At 43.7% G+C, this 26,410-nt stretch overlaps 1 protein-coding gene across 1 annotated transcript in view; it reads right to left on the bottom strand.

Annotated features, from left to right (window-relative positions):
• The window catches only part of il17rb (interleukin 17 receptor B), a 42,202-nt gene extending 17,438 nt beyond the window's left edge, over positions 1-24,764 (bottom strand). Inside the window, exons 1-6 of the mRNA XM_073867471.1 lie at positions 24,053-24,764; positions 23,942-23,966; positions 23,686-23,808; positions 16,712-16,831; positions 11,923-12,060; positions 11,807-11,836 (exon numbers count right to left, since the gene is read on the bottom strand). Of these exons, the coding sequence (XP_073723572.1) occupies positions 11,807-11,836; positions 11,923-12,060; positions 16,712-16,831; positions 23,686-23,808; positions 23,942-23,966; positions 24,053-24,148 (532 nt within the window). The 5' untranslated portion in view covers positions 24,149-24,764. The remainder of the gene's footprint in view (positions 1-11,806; positions 11,837-11,922; positions 12,061-16,711; positions 16,832-23,685; positions 23,809-23,941; positions 23,967-24,052) is intronic.
• Between the last annotated feature and the right edge of the window lie 1,646 nt (positions 24,765-26,410).

The raw sequence follows: 26,410 nt of genomic DNA, 5'->3' as shown, positions 1-26,410 counted from the left end.
TTTTTAAAAAAGTTGCCAGCGCCAGCATTTTTCATGATTTTCACAAAAGTTTAATGCCTTCCAGAAAATGTTCTTCTTTAAATATATAAACAAGCAATATATCAGATGAAAGAACAGACCCTCCGCTTTCAAACAAAAAATCGTTTCGTCTTACCTTCATTAGTTCTCTCGTAATCACCTCTCAAACATGGGTAGGTTTCTTCAAAAACACCCAATTTTGAGCAAAAAGCTGAGATAATTCCATTTTTGCGAAGGAGTTTTGATAGAGATCAGATGCAGAGCGATCTTTAAAACATACACGGAGTTCTTTCTCTTTTACGTGAGGCGCTACTTCCGGGTTGAATAAGTTGCGCCACCTGGTGGATAATATTGGTATTGCGGAAAGACTGAAAATCTCGTCATTGGCGGGGAAGCGTTTTCTTTTAATTGATGAGATATCTCGTCAATGGCGGCGAAAGAGATATTAAACCACAACACTGTGTGACACTTGCATTACATGCGAATGGGCCCTATGCTAATAGGATTTTGTTTCTCTCTCCCTGTCTCGTCCTCGTACCCGAGGACATTGAGACAAACAGACCCAGTTCTGGCTGCCGTGAAGGTCAACACACCACTGATCTACTGACCTTCCTTCAACGTGATGCCACACTGTATATATAAATCTCCCAAGGGTTTTTTTCCTCCTAGGACTTTTTTCCCTCCTGGCTAAAAAAAGTCAGGAGTTTTTTTTCCTAGGGTTTTTTTTGCTACTTATGTTGTCTGTCGATTTTTCTGTGTTTTTCTCTGCTTTAATTGATGTAAAACTGCTTTGAAACAATTACCAGTTGTGAGCGCTATATAAATAAATAAAATTGAATTGATTGTTAAATGTGTGCAGCATGTACAGTAATTCTGTGTGACATCCATGATACATGAAATGAATAGTTCTGTTATTATTTATTACTAGTAGTCGACTGATTGACTGAAACATTTATTTTGCATATTTATGCAATATTCACTTAATTTATAAAACTTGTAATGAAGTAAATATTATAATGAGGTTAAATAATGACTCCTTATAGATTAAGATAATGTCACGGCTAGGGGCTGGCTGCTAAACCTAAAGCCACGCCCCTTCTCAATTTCCACCTCGAGGAGGTCCCCAAAGCCACACCCAATGACCAAACAACACGAGAGCAGGTAAGTATTAAAACAAACTTTATTTAAATATTTAAAATAACTGGGGGAAATGGGGAAAGGGGCAATTAAAACTAACTCCTCTCTGCCTTCCAGACAGGCCACAGCACGGGAGAGGGGCAGAAAGGGGGGAGAGCGACGGGGGCTCCAGGGGCTGGTGACCCAAGTGTAGGGGGGGAGGGGACGGGGGAACACAGGCTCCTGCCAATCCCACTATCCGTGGCGCCCTCCTCTTCTCTCCTGGAGGCAAAAGACAAGCAGTATGAATTTTGGGGTTGTATCTCTCTCTCTCTACTGTGATACCTGCGCCACGTCGGGCCGATACTCCTCTGCTCACTCCACTGGGTGTTTCTCTCCACAGGGTTTGACCGGGACGCGAAGACTCGTTCACCCTGGGCTAGGATCGCCTTCGCCTGTTGGCTTGCTGGTAACTCGTGGTAAGTATGGTCTTCCTTCCACAGGTCACTCCCCTGACCTTCGCTCTCGCCTTGTCTCTCTCCTCACAGGCCACTTAGACACAATGACACAGTTAGTGCAGCTTAATTACTTCTCACCTCTCTGCAGTTTACAGCTCAGGCGTGTGTGTCTGCCCACAGTTCGTTCTACTGACGTTCCCTCTGGTTCTCTCTTCCTTTACAGGCAGCTTGGATACAATAACACAGTTAGTGCAACTTGGGTACTTCTCACCTCTCTGCTGTTTACAGCTCAGGCGTGTGTGACCGTCCACAGTTCGGTCTACTGACGTTCACTCTTGTTCTCTCTTCCTTTACAGGCAGCTTGGATACAATAACACAGTTAGTGCAATTTGGGTACTTCTCACCTCTCTGCTGTTTACAGCTCAGGCGTGTGTGACTGTCCACAGTTCGTTCTACTGACGTTCACTCTTGTTCTCTCTTCCTTTACAGGCAGCTTGGATACAATAACACAGTTAGTGCAACTTGGGTACTTCTCGCCTCTCTGCTGTTTACAGCTCAGGCGTGTGTGACTGTCCACAGTTCGTTCTACTGACGTTCACTCTTGTTCTCTCTTCCTTTACAGGCAGCTTGAATACAATAACACAGTTAGTGCAACTTGGGTACTTCTCACCTCTCTGCTGTTTACAGCTCAGGCGTGTGTGACTGTCCACAGTTTGTTCTACTGACGTTCACTCTTGTTCTCTCTTCCTTTACAGGCAGCTTGAATACAATGACACAGTTAGTGCAACTTGGGTACTTCTCACCTCTCTGCTGTTTACAGCTCAGGATAGCGCAGCTTTTCCTCAGCTCACTATACGGTGTTTTGGTCGACAATACTCAGGGCGGCTTACGACAACTGGCCTGCACAGAAGGCAAACGGCGACGATCTTCCTAAGGGGGCGCCGGGGGCAAAAACCCTCTCGGCGGATCCGCTGGTCAGCAGGGGGGCGAATCGTCACACCGTCTCACCGGGCCGAGCGCTGCCCTGTCCTCACTGCCCGTAGGCCGAGCGAATACCAGACCGGGGCGCCCCTTTGTAGAGACCACGGGGCGGCGGACCTCCTTCGCCCTTCACTCTGCCACAGATGGAACACACAGGGAAAGTAGCAATATACAGGTACGTGTTTGTACTCACACACACACACTGCCAGCTTCCAGGTTTTCACCGCCGCACTCTGCAACTGTCAACACACCGACGGGGCAACTTCCACGGCCCACACCGTCACTGTTCACTTAAATCGCACACAGCATACAATAGTTAATGTTCACACAGCCGTCAGCCTCTCCGTCTCTTCCTCAGTGGAGGGGATGATGCGGGGTACGTCTGACAAGACGCACAGCACTTGCACAGCAACCCACAGCAAATACACAGCACCACTTCAACGTGAAAAGGTTTTCAAAGGACATAGACTCACCCACCACTCTACAGGTGCACACACGCGACGCCCAGCGTCCTCCACTTCGCTAAGGGCAGATGGGGGCGATGACACTACGGCCGGAGCTTTTAGGTCTGCTGCTATGGCGATGTAATCCACTTATTCCTGCGGCTCACCTACCACGCTCGATCGGGGGTAGGGCCGCTTTCCTCTTCCTAGAGCGTGCAATAATACACAAGTTGGTAGCTATGGTTTCAGATCAAATCTAGAGCCAATACTCACGGCGATCTCCTTGGTAAACAGTTTACAACCAGCTTCGTTTCCTTAATCCTTGGTTACTCCAAACGTGTCACATTTACCGTTGTTTTCTTCTACCCACAGGGTTTCTGCTTACGGTAACATCCGCTGAGAACTATGAGAGGGAAAGAGAGAAAGTGCAACCAACTGCCAACGTGTAACGGACGAGCACAGCTCCGTACTTCAACTCACAACTAACGCACCAAACTGTCGTTTACACTGTCCTAAAATACTCCTCTGTATGCTGTAATCCTCCAATCAACCGGCGTTTTCCTTAAACGCCCACAGCTGCGCTCTATTTCGCTGATTACAGCCCTTGCGATGCTACCGGTGTCCGGTGTTTCCTCTTCCCGGTCTGGGCGGAAACATCCGGGCGGAACCAAAGTTTCCCGACTTTCGGTTCCGCCCAAAAGATCGTCACCTTGTGACATCCTCCCTCGCCAATGCATTCTAGTCCCTAGAATGCCTCGGGGTTGTCCACTCACCGTAGCGGGCAGGGGGGCGGCCTCGGTTCTCCCGTTGGGAGCGTCTCACGGGTGAATCAGGTTCAGCTGGTTCGTGTGCCGGCTCTGGTTGTCCCGGGGGTTCAGCTGGCTCGGGTGCTAACTCTCGCTGCCTCTGGGCGGCCGGGGGTTCAGCTGGCTCAGGTGCTAACTCTCGCCCTCTCGGGGCAGCCGGGGGCAACGCCAACACGGGTCGGCCTGGTACCACAGCCCATCCTCCCATCCAGGGGGCCGCCGGCACCGGCTCCACAACCCTTTCCTCTGCTGCTTCGGGATAGTTGGGGCAGGGGCGAATCATGTTCCGGTGTACCACCCGCTCAGGGCCGGCCTTTCCTTCCGGCCGGATGGTGTACACCGGCTGTCCCGGTCTCTGCTGCCTACAAACCACATACGGGATGGTCTCCCAGCGGTCGCTTAACTTTCCCTTGCTTTGGCGCCTGTTGTCCCTCGCCAAGACCCTCTCTCCTGGTAGCAGGGGGGCGTCCCGGGCCGTCCGGTCGTACAACCGCTTGTTCTTCTCCCCTGTGGTCTGTATTCTCTTAGATACCTGTTCATAGGCAAAGTGTAGCCGCTGGTGATGGCGTCCCACCCACTCGGTCAAGCTCACTTCCTCCTGGCCGGCTGCCACTCCTAAGACCAGGTCCGTGGGCATCCGCACATGTCTGCCGAACATCAGGTAAGTAGGGGCATACCCCGTCGTACTATGTACACTATTATTATATGCCTGTAGTAGATTCGGTAAAGCACTCACCCAGTCGCTCTGCTGCCGTTGATCCAGGGTCCCCAGTAACCCCAACAGGGTCTGATTGAACCTCTCGCAGCTGCCATTTCCCTGGGGATGGTACGACGTCGTATGGGTCTTGGTACACCCATACAACTGGCATAATTCTCGGATCACCTTTGACTCGAAGTTGGCCCCTTGGTCCGAGTGCAAAAACTCCGGGCATCCAAATGTCTGAAAGACATTCCTCCAGAGGGCCGTCGCGGTGGTATTAGCTGTCTGGTCGAGGGTGGGGACTGCCCATGCATATTTGGTGAATAGGTCGGTAATTACCAAGATGTTTTGGTAGCGGTCTTGCGGCCGGCCCAGGGTCAGGAAGTCCATGGCCATAATGTGGAGGGGGGCTTTAGCCTGGATGGGCACCATCGGCGCTCGAGCCTCTCGCCGAGATTTGAACAACATACACCTGGGACACGCCTGGATCAAGCTACGAACCGTGGCTTCCAGCCCCGGCCAATAGAAAAATCTGCGCAGCAGTGATATGGTCCTCTCTTGTCCTTGATGCCCCAGCTGATCATGGTAGGCCGAGACTAATGCTGCCGTCTGATCGGCGGGCACCACAATCTGGCGCACCTCCTCGCCCAGTTTCGGGTCACTGACCTTTCTGCACAGCACTCCTTCCTGCAGTTCTAACTTGTCCCACTGCCCCAGCAGTTTTCTCCCCGTCTCCGTCTGGGCTATTCTTTCTGGCGACGTCGGTCGTCGCCCCTGCTCCACCCACGTCTTCACCTGACACACATCCTGATCCCGGGCTTGCCTCTCCATCCATCGACGGGGGTCCCACCCCCAGTTCCCGGGGACGGCCTCTTGCTGTCCTCCTGGGGCATCCACGGCCCCTATCATATAATCCTCCCTCGGGCTGTTCTCCTCTTCTCTTCCCCGGCACCCGGGGTCGTCCATCTCCGGCAGCCTCGAAAGGACATCAGCGTTCGTGTGCTCGCGCCCCGGTCGGTACTGCAAGTGGTAGTCGAAGTTGGCCAGCTGGGCTACCCACCGCTGCTCTACGGCCCCCAACTTCGCCGTCTGCAAATGCACTAGAGGGTTATTATCCGTAATTACCGTTACCTTGGCACCCCAAAGGTAGTCTTTAAACTTTTCGCTTAGGGCCCACTTCAAGGCCAGCAACTCCAGTTTAAATGAGCTGTAATTTGCATCGTTCCTCTCCGCTGGATGGAGGCTCCGGCTTGCATAGGCGATCACCCGCTCCCTTCCTTCGTGCCGTTGGGCCAATACGGCTCCCAGCCCCAGGTTGCTTGCGTCTGTGTACAGAACAAAGGGTTTAGTAAAGTCTGCGTATGCCAAGATGGGTGCCTGTAACAGTTCCTGTTTTAGTCTCTGGAACGCAGCCTCACAAGGGTCATCCCAGTTAATTCAGGGTGACCCACGTCCCCGATTTCGCCCTGTACCAACCAACAGCTGGTTAAGAGGTTTAGCAATCTTGGAAAAGTCTTTGATGAATCGTCTGTAATACCCCACAAATCCCAGAAATGATCGTACCTGCCGCACGGTTTTGGGTGCAATCCAGTCTTTCACTACAGAGACTTTTCCGGGGTCCACAGACACCCCTGCGGCACTGACCACGTGACCCAGGAAATGAACTTCTCGCCTCAGCAGATGGCATTTATCAGGTTGCAGCTTTAGCCCGTACCTTTCCATGGCCTGGAAGACCTCTTCGAGGTGCTGAAGGTGGGAATCGAAATCTGGGGAATACACAATCACTTCATCCAAGTATACTAAAACTGACTTCATCAACTGACCTCCAAGGCAGCGCTGCATCAGTCGCTGGAACGTGGCCGGAGCGTTACAAAGCCCGAAGGGCATCCGTTCCCACTCAAATAATCCAAACGGGGTCGTGAAGGCGGTCTTCTCTCGATCTGCCTTGGCCACCTGCACCTGCCAATACCCGCTGGCCAGATCCAGAGTGGAATACCATGCGGACTGTGTGAGGCTGGCAAGGGAGTCTTCGATCCGTGGTAGGGGAAAAGCGTCTTTCTTGGTTACTAGGTTGAGCTTACGATAATCCACACAGAACCTCCAGGCCCCTGACTTCTTCTGTACAAGCACGATGGGGGCCGCCCACGGGCTACTGCTCTCCCGAACAATGCCTCGCTCCAGCAGGCCCTGCAAGAGTGTGCGTACCTCGGTGTATAGGGTAGGTGGAATTGGCCAATATCTCTCTCTGCTCGGCCCAGCGTCCCCAGTCGGGATATGATGTTCCACCACTCTGGTGCACCCATAGTCTTCCTCATGACTTGCAAACACATGTTGCCATTTTCGAAGAAGCGCCTGGAGCTTCTGTGTCTGTACTGGTTCCAAATTCTTCCCTTGTAGTGACTCACCCTCAAGATGTTTCGGCACCTCACTCTTCCTGTCGTTCCTGGGGGCATCCATCTGTGTCAGGGCCACCTCAATCACGGAGGGGCACACCTGACGGAAACTGACGTCTCTCTCCTCTCTCACCTGATGGGGCGCGACCGCCGTTAGTCGGGCCAGTCGTTGGTGTCGATGTAAGTGGACTGCATAAGGGTGTTCATTTCGTACTTTCACGGGGACTCTCCCCCGGCGGACCGCCACTAGGCCCCGTGCTACCTCCACTTGAGGGCAGTCTGCATGAGGCTCGACCAATACCCACTCCTCAGGGTCGACTTCTCGAGGGGGCACTCTCGCCCACACAATGGCCTCACTTCTAGGGGGAATAGACAAGGCAAAACGACACATCACTCTTCCTACCTCTTCTCGGTCTCTACGGACCTGGGCCATCTGAACTCGACGACAGTCGGCAACTACACGCTCCCATTTGGGCCTCTCTGCAGGTGAGATCCTGGGGCCAGGCCTAGCCTGAAATAACTCTTCCCAGCATTCCGAGAGGACATTCATGCCCAGCAGGGCTCGATGGGCACCCAAACACCTGTCTTCGACAATGATCACACCTTTCTGGGGGACTAATACCCCGTGGACTTCCAAGTCCGTTAGTCGGTAACCGACGTAAGGGATCTCCAGGCCATTTGCGCCCCGCAACGTCAGCCAGGGGGCCTCTGCTCCTTGTGTTCCTTTCTTCCCAAATATTTCTTGTGAAAGGCTTTCTGCAAACAACGTTACCTGAGAGCCCGTATCTACCAGGCATTGTACTGTCTTGCCACACACTTTTACCTCCGCTATTGGGCTATGCCCAATCATCTGGTGCCTGGGATTATTTCTTCTGGGGTCTTCCCGAGGGTTCCCGGCCACACGACCCACTGTGGCCGGCCGATCTCAAAACCCCCTTCCGATGCCCTACGAGGCCCACACTGGCGACTGATATGTCCTGGTTTACCACAGCGATTGCAAATAGGCCGCCCTTGGTCATCCCACTCAACGCGGGGCCGGTTAAAGCGGTCTGGACGTCCGGGCGGCTCTCGGCCTCGCTCCGAGTATGTTCGTTCTCGGGGGGGCCGGCCTCGGTTCCTCCCGCGCCCTTCCTTGGCGCAACTCTCCCAAGAGAGCTTTAGACAGCTCCGATATCTGTTCCTGGACGTCCTTCAGCAATTCTGCCTTCAGGGCCTGTTTCCAATCCACCCGCTCGGGTGGTGTGAGTGCCAATTCGCTTACCGCCGCGCATACTGGAGCCTCGCTGACTTCGACCTCATCACCTTCCAAGGCCAATGCCTCTTTCCTAAGGTCTTCGAAGGTGAGCCCGGGGTCCCTCCGAAACTGGACCCGCAGGCTCTGTCTCACAGGGCCCTCCTTCATCCCCAGGAGGAACTGGTCACGTAACAGGTTCTCCCCGTCTCCCAGCCCATGATCGCGTCGGGCCTGTAATCGGGTGAACTGCTCCCGCAGCCTCAGGGCAAATGCTCTAATGGTTTGTCGGGGGCCTTGCTTAAAGTTAAAAAATTGGGACCGGAGGACAGCTACAGGGGTGTGATCACCATATTGTTCGGTGAGAAACTGGAATACGGTCTGGGCGGTGGCTCTAACTGCTTCAGGGGCGGCTTGCACTTCTCGCCGGGCTTCTCCCTCTAGGGAGTTTAACACAAACTGGAGCCGCTGGGCGGCGCTGAGGCCCTGCAGGTCGGCCAAATATTCTAGTTGGGCCCTCCATTCTGTCAGTCGAACCTCTGACTCTGCTCCTCCATACTTCTGCATCCATGGGCTGCCCATGATGATGGACGTGGCACGGGGTGGGGCTGCGGGCCCCGCGTTGTCGGTCATTGGGCGACCCTGGTTACTCAACTCGAGGTGGAACCCTGCCGACTGCCACGGCTAGGGGCTGGCTGCTAAACCTAAAGCCACGCCCCTTCTCAATTTCCACCTCGAGGAGGTCCCCAAAGCCACACCCAATGACCAAACAACACGAGAGCAGGTAAGTATTAAAACAAACTTTATTTAAATATTTAAAATAACTGGGGGAAATGGGGAAAGGGGCAATTAAAACTAACTCCTCTCTGCCTTCCAGACAGGCCACAGCACGGGAGAGGGGCAGAAAGGGGGGAGAGCGACGGGGGCTCCAGGGGCTGGTGACCCAAGTGTAGGGGGGGAGGGGACGGGGGAACACAGGCTCCTGCCAATCCCACTATCCGTGGCGCCCTCCTCTTCTCTCCTGGAGGCAAAAGACAAGCAGTATGAATTTTGGGGTTGTATCTCTCTCTCTCTACTGTGATACCTGCGCCACGTCGGGCCGATACTCCTCTGCTCACTCCACTGGGTGTTTCTCTCCACAGGGTTTGACCGGGACGCGAAGACTCGTTCACCCTGGGCTAGGATCGCCTTCGCCTGTTGGCTTGCTGGTAACTCGTGGTAAGTATGGTCTTCCTTCCACAGGTCACTCTCCTGACCTTCGCTCTCGCCTTGTCTCTCTCCTCACAGGCCACTTAGACACAATGACACAGTTAGTGCAGCTTAATTACTTCTCACCTCTCTGCAGTTTACAGCTCAGGCGTGTGTGTCTGCCCACAGTTCGTTCTACTGACGTTCCCTCTGGTTCTCTCTTCCTTTACAGGCAGCTTGGATACAATAACACAGTTAGTGCAACTTGGGTACTTCTCACCTCTCTGCAGTTTACAGCTCAGGCGTGTGTGTCTGCCCACAGTTCGTTCTACTGACGTTCACTCTTGTTCTCTCTTCCTTTACAGGCAGCTTGGATACAATAACACAGTTAGTGCAACTTGGGTACTTCTCGCCTCTCTGCGGTTTACAGCTCAGGCGTGTGTGACTGTCCACAGTTCGTTCTACTGACGTTCACTCTTGTTCTCTCTTCCTTTACAGGCAGCTTGAATACAATAACACAGTTAGTGCAACTTGGGTACTTCTCACCTCTCTGCTGTTTACAGCTCAGGCGTGTGTGACTGTCCACAGTTTGTTCTACTGACGTTCACTCTTGTTCTCTCTTCCTTTACAGGCAGCTTGAATACAATGACACAGTTAGTGCAACTTGGGTACTTCTCACCTCTCTGCTGTTTACAGCTCAGGGTAGCGCAGCTTTTCCTCAGCTCGCTATACGGTGTTTTGGTCGACAATACTCAGGGCGGCTTACGACAACTGGCCTGCACAGAAGGCAAACGGCGACGATCTTCCTAAGGGGGCGCCGGGGGCAAAAACCCTCTCGGCGGATCCGCTGGTCAGCAGGGGGGGCGAATCGTCACACCGTCTCACCGGGCCGAGCGCTGCCCTGTCCTCAATGCCCGTAGGCCGATCGAATACCAGACAGGGGCGCCCCTTTGTAGAGACCACGGGGCGGCGGAACTCCTTCGCCCTTCACTCTGCCACAGATGGAACACACAGGTAAAGTAGCAATATACAGGTACGTGTTTGTACTCACACACACACACTGCCAGCTTCCAGGTTTTCACCGCCGCACTCTGCAACTGTCAACACACCGACGGGGCAACTTCCACGGCCCACACCGTCACTGTTCACTTAAATCGCACACAGCATACAATAGTTAGTGTTCACACAGCCGTCAGCCTCTCCGTCTCTTCCTCAGTGGAGGGGATGATGAGGGGTACGTCTGACAAGACACACAGCACTTGCACAGCAACCCACAGCAAATACACAGCACCACTTCAACGTGAAAAGGTTTTCAAAGGACATAGACTCACCCACCACTCTACAGGTGCACACACGCGACGCCCAGCGTCCTCCACTTCGCTAAGGGCAGATGGGGGCGATGACACTACGGCCGGAGCTTTTAGGTCTGCTGCTATGGCGATGTAATCCACTTATTCCTGCGGCTCACCTACCACGCTCGATCGGGGGTAGGGCCGCTTTCCTCTTCCTAGAGCGTTCAACAATACACAAGTTGGTAGCTATGGTTTCAGATCAAATCTAGAGCCAATACTCACGGCGATCTCCTTGGTAAACAGTTTACAACCAGCTTCGTTTCCTTAATCCTTGGTTACTCCAAACGTGTCACATTTACCGTTGTTTTCTTCTACCCACAGGGTTTCTGCTTACGGTAACATCCGCTGAGAACTATGAGAGGGAAAGAGAGAAAGTGCAACCAACTGCCAACATGTAACGGACGAGCACAGCTCCGTACTTCAACTCACAACTAACACGCCAAACTGTGGTTTACACTGTCCTAAAATACTCCTCTGTATGCTGTAATCCTCCAATCAACCGGCGTTTTCCTTAAACGCCCACAGCTGCGCTCTATTTCGCTGATTACAGCCCTTGCGATGCTACCGGATGTCCGGTGTTTCCTCTTCCCGGTCTGGGCGGAAACATCCGGGCGGAACCAAAGTTTCCCGACTTTCGGTTCCGCCCAAAAGATCGTCACCTTGTGACAATAACATATGTAATTAATAACAAAAACAGTATTTAATTCCTTAATATTAACAAATAAATTGCATAAAGTTACTTGACTCAGTAAGAGATTGTTTCACTTTCTTAAAGTATAAAATGCATTACGTCTATGGAATGTCTCCACAAAACATGGAAACCAGATTGTGTGTGTATGCTATGTATAGGTTTAGTTGAATGATTCATTAATAATATATAGCCAATGGTCATATGTTATATGATATCAGGAAGCAACATAAGCAACAGGTGACGGCGGTGTGTGTAATCGAGTTTCCCCTCTCACTTCTGATATTTTTACTGAGATTTCTAATCCCGTGTAAATTGGCCATTAATATTACAGACGTCCTGTGGTAAAGTTGCATTACTCCTGCATCTACCCCTGTAATAGTAATCATGTCCAAAAAAAGCTTAACATGATAATGAGAAACACAGCCTTACCGCACAATGGTTTCTTTCTTATTTCACATCCTAGTAAGACAGAGAAGACAAATATCAAATATTACATCACAAAAAGCCAAAGACTATGAGGCTTTAAGAGTAACTAAATATAAAACCTTGAGTTTCATAAACGCTTCTCTTCATGTAATCCCCTGGTGATTCACTGGGTGGAGGGGGAAGATTATAGCCAAGGACATTATACTCGGTTTCAGGATCAACAGAAACATTTTCAACAGTCAAACTGAAATGTAACTACAAAAAAAAAAACCCAGATTAGGAAACAAAGAGATATACAACTGTCTCAACACTGATTATAAACTAAAGGAAATGAAACTAATATTCTCATCTGCTTAAAAAATTAATTAAAATTAAAATATAATTCATAAATATTATATAAACCTCCCAATGAAATCTTCACCTGAAATCCATCCATGGGCCATTTACGGTACATGACAATACTTTCAACCAAAAAGTGAAACTTTGATATAATTGTTTACACAACAAAAACAGCGTTTCGGGGTCCTGAAAATGCAAACTTTTGAAAACAGGTTTCACAGTGAAAGTTTTGGGAAAATTACATTGTTTTAAATTTATACTGAGTTTATTTCTATCCTCTCTCACTTGCTACTTTTGCTTGCGCGAACACATTGGCAGTTGTGGGGCGGGACTTATTATTTTACATGTAATCTCAACTGTCATTTTGTATAGGGCTGGGTCGATACCACTTTTTCATGTCTGATACCGATGTTGATACCACAACCTTGACTATCTGTCGATACTGATACTGATCCAATATCATCTCTATCGCCCTTTTAATCAATTAAGCTGCAAATAACACATTTATTAGCCGTACAAAAATCTTAAACAGAGCTACAGAACTCAAACATTTGATGACTTTGCAAATTTAAGACTCAATGAAACATTGTGCAATACTGCTGCTTCATTTTTATTTAAATGTTTCAAACAGACTAGTAGCAAAGACTCAATGAAACCTTGTGCAATACTGCTGCTTCATTTTTATTAAAATGTTTCAAACAGACTAGAAGCAACATTTTTAGTTAGTCAGCACAAAAATTAAAAATTAAATTTAAGGTGTAACTTTGGACAATTTAAAGTGCAACTTTGTGCAAATTCATGTTGCTCAGCTATGACAAGGTCTGTTTTTATTGGATCGGCTTGTACCCCCAGCTTATTTGATATTCGATCCGGCCATTTTCGCCAATACCGGACAAATATCGATACTGAATATCGTATCGGCCCACCCCTAATTTTGTACAAAAAAAATTGGTACTTCTGTATCAACGCTTCACACTCCTGTCCAGTAGGTGGTGATAAATTTGTTTAAAAATAAACTTACATTAAAGCTGAAATCCTGTCTGATTGACATTGCCAACACAGAATAACATATAATCACTAGAGTATCTATCAAATCTTTTTAACAGAATTTTTAACAGAATTACAAGTGGGGCCTTGAATTGTGAGCATTTGAGATGGCATGTGCGCGCAAGGGTTTAAAACAAGCTTGCAAAATGGCTGGGTTATTTGTTTACCCATAATGGGTAAATATTGGACAGAACACATGATGGGTTAAAAATGACCCCATAAAAATGACCCAATGTTGGGTTGTTGTTGTGCAACCATGGGGTATAATAGCCCAGCAGTTGGGTTTAAACAATCCAGCACTGGGTCAATTTTAACCCAGCGGTGTGTTCTGTCCAATATTTACCCATTATTGGTCCAGCCATTTTTAGAGTGCATGCTTTCGTTTTTAAACACACAGATCTGTTATGCTATCGCAATATTTTATATCGTAATATTAATATTTTTATACCATAAAATTGCCGCCATACGCTTCTCCAAAGCAGCTTACAAAATGTTGAGGCTTCATAGTACAGGGTCACTTGTACATCAAGTCAAGTCACCTTTGATATTTTCACCATGTACAGCTACAGTACACAGTGAAACCAAACAACGTTCTTTCAGGACATACAACAACACAGAACACAGTCAAATGGCGTTGATGCCATCAGCATCTGCTTTGTTTTTAATGCCATTACAATGAAATGTTAAAAAATGAACGCAGTGTTGATTACAGGGTTACATTGCATCAAATATTTCTTTTTATTCGTTGTTTTTGCAGCGTTGATCATTGCAACAAATAAAGTTTACTGTTGATAAATGAAGGATTGTTGTATTTGTGGTGACACAAAAGTGAGTAATGAGCAACTAATTTATGCAGTCATCCAGGTGAGATGTAGGGGTAATTGGTTGGTCTAAAGGTGGTCACAAGCTGGCTGTCAATTTCTTTTCTTTGTTGGAACGACTTTGTGTTCATGTCTGGATCTTACATTCATCAGAAATGGATTTAACAACAGCAGAACATGTACAATGGTGCATCACGGGAGCTCCAGAGATAGACGCTGGGCTTGTAGACATCTAGCATGTTGCAATATCATGGATAGATATTCTGCTATTTTGCAAGTGCTTGAAGAGATCTCAATTGTGGACAATCCTCAAAGAGCTGTTAAAGCTAAAGGCATACTGGCTCAAATTGATGTCAATTTTGTTGGATGTCTTGTGCTCTTTCAAAGATGTTAAATGATTTTTAAATTTTGTCTGAGATGCTGCAGTCTAAATCTGTTGACCACTCTAAGGCTGTTGAACTCATTGACACACTGAAAAAAAAACTGACAAATTATCGCAGTGAGGACTTTTTTGAAGACCTTTGGTCAGAGATACTTCAAACGTGTGAAAAGTCACATTTCAACAACACTTCACATCCGAAAGCGGTCAAAACAGAGAGCTATGAAATTTTAAAAATTTTACTTCCACACTTGGACAGCATCAAGAATCAGATAGCAAGGAGAATTTTCATGTCTCTACCATGTCTTGGACACCATGATTGGGGAAACGTAAAGACGGTTTTCAAATACCAATTGCAAAATCATGAAAAGCATCCAGACTCTAAATCCATCAAGCAGTTTTTTTGAGGGAGGAAGATATTGTCCTTTTGGCTAACGCTTATAATTCAAGTGTTGAAGATCCTTAGTATGAGCTTCACCTGGATAGACCTAGATAGACTTAAGATATATGCAAAAGAAAATCTTACTACTTTTTAGTTTTTCCTAGTTTAACAGCTCTGAAGATAATCAAAACTCACCTAAGGTCTAAAGTGGTAGAGAGTAGATGGTCAAGTTTGGCAATTCTCAGCATTAAGTTAAAACGAACCAAAGCCTTAAATAAGATGACTTTGTTAAAAGATTTGCTGAACAACATGGTAATTGCCGCATTCAGCTAATGTAGGTTCAATTCACTTGCTTTCTTTAGATATCAATAGTAGATAATACGTCTGCAACTACACAAGTTATGGACATTTTTGTTTTGATGATTTAATAGACTGCTGGTCATAAGTTTTGATTTAAGTTTTGATTTATTCAAGTTTGGTGGTTTTCTTTAAAAGGACTTTCCATCCAAGATATTTGATGACTATATTTCTTATGTGTTTTTAACCTTAACAAACCAGCACTTGATACATTGAGTCTTGCTATCCATATTTGTGTTGTTTTGCCATTGGTACACTCAAAAAAATGGCTGGGTTATTTTTAACCCATAATGGGTAAATAATGGACAGAACACACTGCTGGGTTAAAATTGACCCAATGCAGGGTTGTTTTTAACCCAACTGCTGGGTTATTTTAACCTGTGATTGCATAACAACAACCCAATGGGTCATGTGTTCTGTCCAATATTTACCCAAAATGGCTTAAAAATACCCAGCCATGTTAAGAGTATATAGAATTAAACTCCCTAAGTTTGCATAGATGTTAAGAAATGTATCAGCTCGCTTCAGTGTTGCCACCCCTCATAGTTCTTATGCCACCCTATAAAGTCTAACACAATATACATAGTCAAGGGTTGGTTAGTATTTTTTTTAGTAAACATCACTAACTACTGACTTGGTGATGGATTTGTGTGAACGGGGATGATTTTGAAAACATTGTGGTGTGTACGAGAGATGTTTCAAAATTGCGAATGTAAAACTTTGGCATTTGTGGAGTTTTTGTCATTTAAACATGCCCTTACATTTTAAGTAAGGGATAATGTAGAGGCAGCCGGTAGTTATTGTGAAATAAGCCCGGACAGTGTGATCAGGACCCGACGCGAAGCGGAGGGTCTTGTATCACACTGAAGGGGCTTATTTCCCAATAACTACCGGCTGCCTCTAAATTATCCCGCTTATTACACGGCTACTTGCCACATAAGAAAAAAAACTGAACATGAATATGAATTTGAAACGTTTTATTGGCATATTTGTTTTAAATTAACATTTTTATCCTTCCGCGAAACTTTGCACAGATGCATAAAATGATCGTAATACCTTATTAAGATCCTCTGCTTCATACTTGTCTGTCTCCATTTTTTCTCTTTTAGCCAGTCTTTGAGAAGTTTTATTGCCCATTCTGTATTTTTTGTGTGATGGCTTCGTAGCTGTCATGCTCTTTTTTGTCAAGTTCAGTCTCAGTAAGCTGTCTGTGTCTTGTCGTGGTTGTCGAGTGTTTGTCACAAGATGGCGCCAAACAGACAGTAATCTTTATTGATCTTTATTGGCGCGGAGCGATTTTACTTGTGCAAGTAGTACCGGCTATGCGTTATTATTTTGGAGCGGTTATTATTTGAAAAGAACGAACCTGCAAATGTCTCAACTGACCAATCAGAATCAAGCATTCCAGAGAGCCGTGTAATAAATTGTCTTATTGTCTGTCTTATTAGGACAGAAAGAGATTTGCTTTTTACATAAAACTACTGGGAAACGTTATACACTCTTACCCAATTGTAAAAAGTTGGTAAAACAAACCAATGTGTTTTATTAATAATTATTATTATTATTGTTTATATCATGTAACTGCTGTATTCCAGTGAGATTATTCTGCTCTGAGGTAAATGGAGGCTGGTATTTACATATATATTTTAAATCAAGAGGATCCAACACTTTTATCCATGTTCTTTCAAGGCTTTGGATGCTGCCTGTAGTAATACAAGAAACAAAAACAGTTAGTACTCACAAATGTCTCAGTTTTTTTTCCATTTACAGTTCATCCAAAAAGTATTAAGACCCCTCCCATTACTTTTCTTAATTGTGATGCATTCTGGGAATACCTGTTGGATGTCATGCTGGAACATTTTCAGAAAAAAAGTTTTTTTGTCAAAATTGGGTTTTTAGTAAATTCTATCCAAAGCAACTTACAGTGCATTACAGGGTATACATATTTTTTTCAGTATGATTTCCCTGGGTTCGAAACCATGACCTTTTGTGCTGCTAATGCAATGCCCTACCACTGAGCTATACAGGAACACTTGTACATAGCTTTCCTCTCTTAACACTACAAAGACAGTTCACCCACATAACCCATAGAATGCACACCTCCCACAGACCTGTGTAGACTATGGCACACAAAGTTTTTTTATACAAAGTTATCATAAGATCGTGAAGCACATGAGTCTACATGAGTAGCTGCTCTCTAAAATGATAAACATGATCGCGTCAACCTGATCAATCCTGCTGATGTCAGTGCCCTAAACGATGTTATAATGGACTATTTCACATCCAGAGATAAATGATTAGACGAGAGACGTTACTGAAGAGGAGTCCTGGTGATGAAGGTAGACTAGTCATGAGAGGCAACCTGGGCTGTGCTTGCTATTCTAATGTAAGATACAAAGTAAAATAGTCGTGCCATCTAAACATACAAGAGGTGATCAAAAATTCAGAGACTATGCCCATGATAAACTTGAATAGACCCGGTTTAAATAATGTAATATAATGTTTAAATGTTTGTAAGTGTTGTGTGTACCTTGTGGTCCATTTTGTATCTTTAACAACATGTATAGTGACTACAAGTCTTATACCACAGTAAAAACCTGTTTTTCTCAAAATTCCATTTCTGAAAATCACAGCGATCAGCCGACTGCTGATAGCCATAATTTTTGTTTTAGACATGCTATTAAAAAGAGAACTGACTGCTGAGAGTGTGCGTTTTCTTCTCAAAGAAAGAAGCAAAATCGTCAGCTGTTAAAGGTGACATACAATGATTGAACGGAGTATTTATCCTTGTTCTGTGATGTGACATGTAGACAAAATTTTATTGGTTTGGGTCTGTAATGCCTTAGAAGCTTCCTAAAAACCTCTCTCAGATAGCTCTATTAGGGTGGGGGATTTTAAACAAGTGGTTTTGCACCTATTTGGCTCCCCCTACTGGCTTAACTTGCAATCCCATTACTGATTGGCTGACTTTGCTGCCACTCAAAAAATTTAGCCAATTATTTTAAAGTGGATGGGCAGTAAGATGCCTGTGATGTCAAAAAGCATCAGTTTTTTAGATTGGGCTGTTTTCTGGCTGACATTTCTAAAAGAGGAATTTCTATGAGACTGAGATGTTTAGCATGTTTAGCACTTTTGTATGTTTGTGAATGTAGGTAGACTACCATTATTGAACAAAGACAAGGTAAAAATGTTTTTTCATTCTCTGTCCCCTTTAAGTCAGATGAAGGTGGGGACAGAGAAGAGTAGAAAAGGTCTTAAAGAGAGCACGAGAGTCGGATAAGCTGTTGGTTTTTGAGTGATAGTACTGAGTCTTAGCAGAAGGGTGACATCCGTGGATAAAGAGGCTAGGTTTTAGCTGAGTTAAAAATTACCCTAATGATGGTTTAAAAAACAATGTTGAGTTGTTGTTAAGCAACCATGGATTATAATAAACAAACAGTTGAGTTAAAACAACCCAGGATTGGGTCAATTTTATCCCAGCGGTGTGTTCTGTCCAATATTTACCTATTTTGTTTAACAAAACAGCCATTTTTAGAGTGTATATGATACTATTTTTATAACAAGAATTATTAACTCATCTATCATAACCAAAAGGGTTTTGATAAGACACGTGTATAATCCCCCTTCTGGAAAAAAACAATGAAACATTACAAAAAATTCTAATGGTTTTCATTAAAATACCAATAGGAACCATTAGCTTTTACCATTAAAACCACTACACTGTAATGTGTTTTGAGCCATATTCCATTATAACCAATACATAGAACCAATACATACCATTAGAGACCAACAAAGACCAATACACTGTATAAGTTCCATTAGAACCAATAAAATTCCCAATAAAACCAATGGAATTTCTGTGATGGTGTCTATTGTTTTTTTAACAGGGCCTAGACTGGTGCGTTTCTTTTACAGAAAGATCTACTAGATGGACACTCGTCGACCTGGACATTTCTGTAACGTGATATATTAAACAGTCATAACAAACAGAGACCAAAGTATTTCTGCAGTATTTCTCTTCTTCCTGTGTACTTGAATTGCTTTAAATCATGTCAAACATCCTCTGTCAGTCTTATCTCAATCTAACTTCATTCACACAGTCCCAGAAAATACCCGTAAAATTGGAAGACATGCTTCTGTGTGAACGCAAACACAAAATCGCTTGCGGAAAGAGGACCTAGTAACATTGCCATAAGATACCCGAAAAGCCCTCTGTGTGAATGAGATGCAAAAACAATGCCGTAAGGAGCATGCCATGGCAACATTAAATTATGGTTCAGCTCTTTAAAACGAGGGATTTACATGCAAATTAACATTAACGACAAGAAATGTCTGCAAACTGGACTGAAGCAGAGATTAGGGAGCTCGTTGTAAGGATTTGTACAAAGAACGAACCCAAATGCAGACAGAACTTCAAATTAATAATTTATTGACGACAGAACAGGGGAAAAGAAAACCCACGAGGGGGCAAAACAAGACAGGATAACGCAACACTTAACTAACATAACACTAAACATAAACCAACAATAAACTACAATTAACAAACTAGACTAAACACTCTAAATACTCGATTCAGGAACACGACAAGGATAGTGACAAGACTAACGCGCACAGAACATCAAACACAAGGACAATAAATAGGGACAAAGTAAATTACATACACCTGGAAATCATTACAAGTAAGGGATCGGGGAAAAAGTGACGAGACCCGGGAAATGCGTGGTCAGAATAAACCAATACTAAAACCACACATTTCCCACATAAAACCTGGTACTGCCAGGACCCCGAACACAAAGACTAGATGTAATAAAACACATGATTTCAGACGGGTCCTGACACTCGTCATTATCCACGCGAAACTGAGATCATTCAGTAGCATAAAAAAAGATTAATGCATCACACACTCATATGAGCTTATAAAAACAAAAATGCACGCTTGTCATCGCAACAAGATATATGAGAAATGTCGGCAAACTGGAATGAAGCTGAGATCATTTACTAGCATACTAGATGCACACACAGATTCTGCAGTGTGATGAATCAAAAATCAAACGATCCCGGACAAATCCCAGATGCATTTCTTTGTATTTTCCGTAATGTCTGTGTGAAAAGGGCTTCTCACTCATATCTCTGCATATATAAACATCTCAAACCCAATGACTCTTTTCTCATACTTTTCTTGTAAGCCCCCCGATATATAATAGACTATAATAATCCCAGACCTTTTTCTAAATAGTTGATAAACACAATAAAATTGACTTGAGGAATAAAATGATATGTTATATCTTCTATCTTTACCTGTATGTGTATATTCTGTAACAAGAAGACTTTTGTGAAACGGTATGCTGTGATACTACTGTGACACAGATTGAGCGTGAGAAACCTTCAGTAAACATTTAACCGCTAAATGTAGATACACAAGATTTCCTAGAAACTGATTAAGAGAATGGAATTTTAACCAAAAGAAAATTTGCTTTACTAAACAGTATGGAAGCCGAAAGAGGCCGTGTACTTTTATTATTTTTGCTTGTTTTCTTGTGATCACAACTTAATTTTCTCATGATATCAAGATAACAAAAGTTGTTTTCTCATTATCCTGACATAATCCAAATCTCATGATGTAAAATCTCCTCTCCATAATATTTAGTCTATTTTAAAGTGGACTGCTGATGTATACGAGTTGGGGTCTAACTTCGCCGTCACCACAAGTGTAGCTTATAATGCCCACGATGGACTTAATAAAATTGGACGGTTGATGTTTTTGAATTTAGGGATCATCTAAAGCTAAAATGTACATGTTTCTATCTTCAATAGCATTCAACAGTTTATATTAATTAATAAATATCACAAATCTAAAAAACACTGTACAGTTGGTTTTGTGACTGTTTGTTGACTGCAAGTCATTCATTTAGTAACTTTAGAGATGGTCCTTAAACTCACGACTATGAAATTGTCCATTATGGGCAAATCTACGGTGGCCTACAGGGGTAACTGCACTGCAAAGAAAGAAAACACGCAAATAGAAAAAACACCAGCAAATTAAGGAAAACATCTTCATCAGTTTGACAACACATGCGCTGCAAATACTCACAGAATGAACAAATACAGAAACGCATTGCAAATTCTCACAACACGAACAAATATAGAAAAGTGAATGCAAACTGAATCTGAAATGAACTTCTCAAAACTTTATATTGTGTTGTTTGCATTAGGGCTGAATGATACATAAATTTTTCAGCATCATCGCGATATGAACTCGCGCGATGAACACATCGCAACAGACAGCCTAGACACGATGAATGAAGGGAAAACGGTAAGCGAATGTAATAAACGTTTGACCTATCACGTTTTGTCCTGAAGACATGCTTTGCGCGTTCATGCTATTAGGCCAATCAGGGGAACCCCCAAGTCAGCTACGCTCAGATTGATTTGTGAGGTGTCAGTTGCGACGCTGTGCCTGTTAGCAAAAACGATGGCGGAGGAAGGAGAGAAGAGTGTTGAAAATGTGTTGTCAGATGAAGACCTTGTAGTGAAAAGGAACAGCACTTCAACTATATGTGCGCTCTGGAAGCGCCGCGGTTGTGACTCGTTCGTTTTTCCAGGCTTTTCAAAAACATTTTAACTTTTCAGAATGACACAAGCGCAGCGTGCAGATCATGTGACAATAGTCTACGTGCCTAGCGTTTTCCACGCGTTTTTTGGCGCGACATGTGAATGGCCCCTAAAACATGAAAAATATAAAATATTTATCGCAACTCACATAGCCATCGCAATATTAAACAATGTCACCGCACATCGCAACTTTTCCTCACATCGTGCAGCCCTAGTTTGCATATGTTTATAAATGCACAAACACTATTGGAACTAAAGTTAGACTGAATGTTGTTATCGGGGCACTGATTGGTGATGCACACAGTAGCGCTGTTGGGTGAGAGAGACGCTTTTGCGTTCTAAGAGAGGCTAGACCTGTGTAATGCTCTCTCGCTACTTTCTCCACTAATATTGTGTGCGTGAGAGGCTGACGTGTAGGCAGGGCTGTTTATTTCATAAAGTGTCCCCTATTTTGCAGAAAAATAAAAGAGATCCCGATCTGTTGTCCTTGGTTTGTATTCTGTGAGGGGACAAGTCACTTATCATTCGTCCGTGAAGTTTGCGTAAAGCTGAAACTTTAATTTTATTTATACGTAAACTCCACGGACGAATGATAAGTTAAACAAGGCCGTTTCTCAATCCCTCCAGAGGTCGCATTTGTAGGCTGCATACCTCATCAAGACTGTATTATTTCAGAATATTAACAATCATAAAGTTGATTATTATTCTTAGTTAATCGTTCTCACGGTTCGGATCACGTTACGGTTTTTGAGGCACAAATTGGATGATTTTTCGGATGAGCAAAAAAAAGGATGGGAAAAATCTAATAACAAATCAAGAAACATTTATAAAAAATTACAAAGTTGCAGATTAAGTAAGGTCTAAAATCATTAGGTACAGAAATTGAATCAAATGAATAATAACACTGTATTTATTGTATTTATTAAATGTAATGATTATTTTTTAGAGCTTCAGAAGTAATTTTTTCTTTGTCTTGGGTTAATTGATTAACATTAAGTAGGTTAATTGAGGTTACTGTCTCTTTAAGATCAAATAAACACAGACTGGTTTCTTAAGCACACACGCATTCACCGCATGTGCGTTTGTGTGTAAAGTAAGCTGCTCACTTTAGTGCCTTCTTGTGGTTAAATTGTTTAAAATCACTTGAATGGTAACATTTGGAAACCTTTGAAATGCGTGCAAATGATAAACTTTTCCTATTTAAATTTGCGTATTAATCCGCAAATCACATGCGAGCCGAACCGTGGGTCAAGATCTGTATATGGATCACGGATGAACTGTGATCCGTTGCAGCACTTTTGACTAGCGAATGTAATGCTTAGTTAACTTAAATAAAGGTTTAATGAAGTATGCAAGCCTTCGGATTAAGAAACGGCAAAACATTTTTTGATGCATTATGTAAACAACTTTTTGCAATTCCCAAAACATTTCCGTTGTGATTTATTTCTGCTTGCAGTGTGTTTCTGTATTTGTTCGTGTTGTGTAAATTTGCAGTGCAGTGACCCCTGTTGGCCACCGTACAAATCTATTTTAGCTTGAGCAAATCCCTGATCCACGTAAAATCTTATTTGTTTATAGATGCTAATTCCGCTAAAAATGTTTTTGCTGTCTACAAACAAAACAACACTTTCTATTGAGTACACATAAGCTTTAATCATCACAAGAATACAACTTTTGTTATCCTGAGATCATGAGAAAACAAGCGAAAATAATAGTACGCAACCTATCTCGGCTTCCATAAAACAGCGGACTGTACAGTAGATGTCACAAACTACAGAAATGACCCCCCACCCAAAAAAAACATTGGCACAGCCAAAACAAAGAAAATTAAAATGTATCAATAAAGCCTACTAAAGTTTTAACACTCTATCAAAAGATAGGCATTGATAACATTAAGGAATTAAATCAAATGTAATAGACATAAGAATTACGTAAGATGACTTACCATCAATGTTAACCGACCAGTTGATAGAGAGAGAGTTTTCACATTCATTCACTTTCAGAGACAGACTGTGTAAGGGTGAAGGGTTGAACGTATGTTCCCTTATAAAATCAGAAGGTGCATGATCTAAAACAACATTGAATTATATAAAATTTTGTTCATAGGAATAAAGCAGAAACCATTTTAATGTTAAAAAAACCTTCAGCTTAAAAAAAAACATTAAATAATAGACATAGTACTACATTTTTGTAGCCCTTACTCCATGTCTGATTACATTCAGCAACCTGTGAAGATAAACATGGTTTACTAAAGCATTAATGACATGGAAAAAGATTTGTAATATTTTTGTCATGAGATGTGAGATACTTACTACATTACTGGGAGAATTACTCTTAGAAGTTGTCAGGTGGATTAACAGAATAAAACCAACAATTGTCCTCATACTGAGTAAAAGATCAGAAGACATCAGCAGAGAAATGTTCAGTTGAGCAGAAGTTTGTCTGATTTATCTGCTGAAACCACAACACATCTCATCTCACTTCCTGAACTCTCTCTTCTTTCGCTCGCTCTCTCTCGTGCGCATGCGTGGGCGTTTGTGATGTGTGTGAGGGCTTCTTGATTGTGAGCGCGTGTATTTGCTCTTTTTGGGTTTTTTTCTTTATTTTTTCTCTTTTTACTTCTACTTTTTGTTTTATTTTATTAGTATACATATTTTGTGTTTCGTTAGTGGGGATGGGGTTTGATTCTCTCACACTGTCACATAGTCAAAATTATATCCATGGCAAATGTAGAGGCTTGCTGTCTGGGGGGTAAGGGAAGTTTGTCTGTCATGTTTCTCTCTGCATCCTGAATGAATAACGCGACCATGATTTTTTGTATACGGTGGAAAGAGCAAACGAGGTGGTTGCGAGAGGAATAATCATTGATGAAATAGGGGCTGTTTACACTTGGTATTAAGATGTGTTTTCATCGATCAGATCACATGTGGAAGAGAAAGACACATTACGTTTACACCTGGTATTTAAATCCGTCTCTTTTGTCCACTTACGACCACTTCTGTTATGAATACTTTGAGGGGGGGGTGGTCTGTGAGAATGTGGGCGAGTCACTCCGCTGTCATTTAAACGTGAGCGGGAGTATTGATGAGTTTATATGGACACAAACTAATATTATGTTGGAGTCCACTGCTTGTGTAGTAAGTAAACATGCTGCACAGTGTTTTGTACATGCATATGTTAGAGCTTTCTCTGAATTTACAGTGCAATTGATGAAATAGTATAGCGCAACTTTCACACGCTTCCAAAATGAAACTGCGGAGATCAGCCGCTTTAGTTTTTATCAAGGAAAGGCTAAATATAGCGTTGTACACTATGTGTTCACGCCAGAAGTCAGAAAAGACGTAAAAAATTGTGCTCAGTACCTCAGATTAGATAAATGGGTGGAGAGAAGGCGGTCGCGTGTGGCTGTTCGAACACATTCAACCACATGTGCGTTTACACTACGAAACCAATCCGATCGAAAGGGGTTTCGACTACCTCTGAATGTGGTCGAAAGTGGACAATCTCAAAACATTTTGAACACCGTTTAGACCTGGCATTAACGTCATCCACTTGTGATCTGATCGATGAAAATGCATGTTAACCCCCAGGGGTCTAAAAACGCAGCGCCGCGTTTTGACGTGTTTTCTCCTTATCATAGCAGAATCAACTTAAAATACTCCATCATTAATAAAACACTTACGTGTTTGACATCATTTGAAACTGTGAAGGGTCTTCTATAATTAGTGTACATTCACAATAACAACAGATCTTTGTGTTTTTGTCAAATAAAGAAAATAAACAGGGTGTGCATTCAGACATTTCTGTTTCCGCCAGCTGTCTCTTAAAACACGTTACAAAAATCAGTTGTGGCGAATACTCGTCACACAAACATGATACACATATCCAAAGAAAGCCTGAAATGTCTACTTTTAAACAAGCTAATTATAATCGAAAACAAATATTGCATGTTTTTATAATTTGCATTGAAGTGAAGAGAGTACAGTTTTTCCTGGCTGACTTCATTATCTTTAATGCGGCCACGCCCACAGGTGGTACACGCTGTTCACATGGTAAGGAACACAATAACAAACCGAAGAAGTAGAGTTTTATGTAAGATTTAAAGACTTTACCGCATGTTTGGATGATAAACTTTATACACACACACAGCAAAACTAGCAGTGTAAAATCAACACTGCTGGTGCTTATATGAGAAACACCAGACCTGGTGGTCCCCATATATGATTTTGCTGTGCACGTGAGTAATATCTTCATTTATGTCTGGACATTGAGGAAAAGAAGCGTTTATTTTAAACGTTAACGTTACCTAAGAAGACGAACAATGAAAGAAGTAACAGTTAATTTATCCTTATTTATATTTGCTATTATGTAATATGCTTATGGCTTGTGCAGTTAGGCCTACACAAGCAACCTCAGCAGACTGCACGCTTCGGATTGAAAAATGTTCGCATTGTTTACAAACGAGGACGCGTGATCTCACGTAATGGTGGATAACTTTTACATGTCGTACAGTGTTAAACACAGTTATTTACTTTCTTATCCTTCATGGCAACTTTAAGTAAGGCTGCACTGCAGGATCTTTTAAGTGTGTGCTGTAATATGATTCCATATTTTGTTTACATGCAACGCAATTCCATACAATGCGCTTTACACACGACACCGTTTTTTAT

The sequence above is a fragment of the Misgurnus anguillicaudatus genome, chromosome 5, assembly GCF_027580225.2.
Source record: "Misgurnus anguillicaudatus chromosome 5, ASM2758022v2, whole genome shotgun sequence".
NCBI lineage: Eukaryota > Metazoa > Chordata > Actinopteri > Cypriniformes > Cobitidae > Misgurnus > Misgurnus anguillicaudatus.
The sequence above is the reverse complement of the archived record's forward strand: the minus strand, read 5'-3'. Positions and strand labels throughout refer to the sequence as shown.